Here is a 520-nt window from a genome sequence, read left to right on the forward strand (position 1 = left end):
CCCCCCGCCACCAAGCCCCACCGCTCACCTGACGCTTCCCACGGCCCGGCGGGACCGCGCGGGGCAGAGCGAGGCGTAACCGTGCTCGGCCTCGGCCAGGCACGGCGGGTACCGGGGACCGACCGCCCCGCGCTCCCGCCGCTCCAGGAACTCGGCCGCCTGCAGCAGCACCTGGATGCTGGTGACCGCCGGCTCCATGGCTGGGGAGGACGAGCCGCGCGCTCATTGGCTGTTGGGCGCCCCGGGGCGCTGACGTCGGCGCGGCGGGGAAACAAATTCGGGCGGGAAAGCGCGTGCTTCAAATTTGAATCGGCGGGAGGGACGGGGCGGGATACGCCCCCTCTACCGCTCGGCCACGCCCCCGAGTGGGTGCGCCCGGGTCCAGGTCCATGCACGCCCGTGGGGGGACGTGTCGGTGCGTGTGCGGTCACGCCGGTGGGACGGAACGCGCGCGTGTGTGTCCACGTAAGCCAGGCTGCCTGCGTACTCCCACTGCCACCCAGCCCACGCGGGGCACCCC

At 74.0% G+C, this 520-nt stretch overlaps 1 protein-coding gene across 1 annotated transcript in view; it reads right to left on the reverse strand.

Annotated features, from left to right (window-relative positions):
* Window positions 1-198, reverse strand: part of MXD3 (MAX dimerization protein 3) — a 986-nt gene extending 788 nt beyond the window's left edge. The window contains exon 1 of the mRNA XM_010579227.1: window positions 29-198. Within this exon, the coding sequence (XP_010577529.1) occupies window positions 29-198 (170 nt within the window). The remainder of the gene's footprint in view (window positions 1-28) is intronic.
* Window positions 199-520: the final 322 nt, after the last annotated feature.

The sequence above is a fragment of the Haliaeetus leucocephalus genome, unplaced genomic scaffold (assembly GCF_000737465.1).
Source record: "Haliaeetus leucocephalus isolate CR32 unplaced genomic scaffold, Haliaeetus_leucocephalus-4.0 Scaffold656, whole genome shotgun sequence".
Taxonomy (NCBI): domain Eukaryota; kingdom Metazoa; phylum Chordata; class Aves; order Accipitriformes; family Accipitridae; genus Haliaeetus; species Haliaeetus leucocephalus.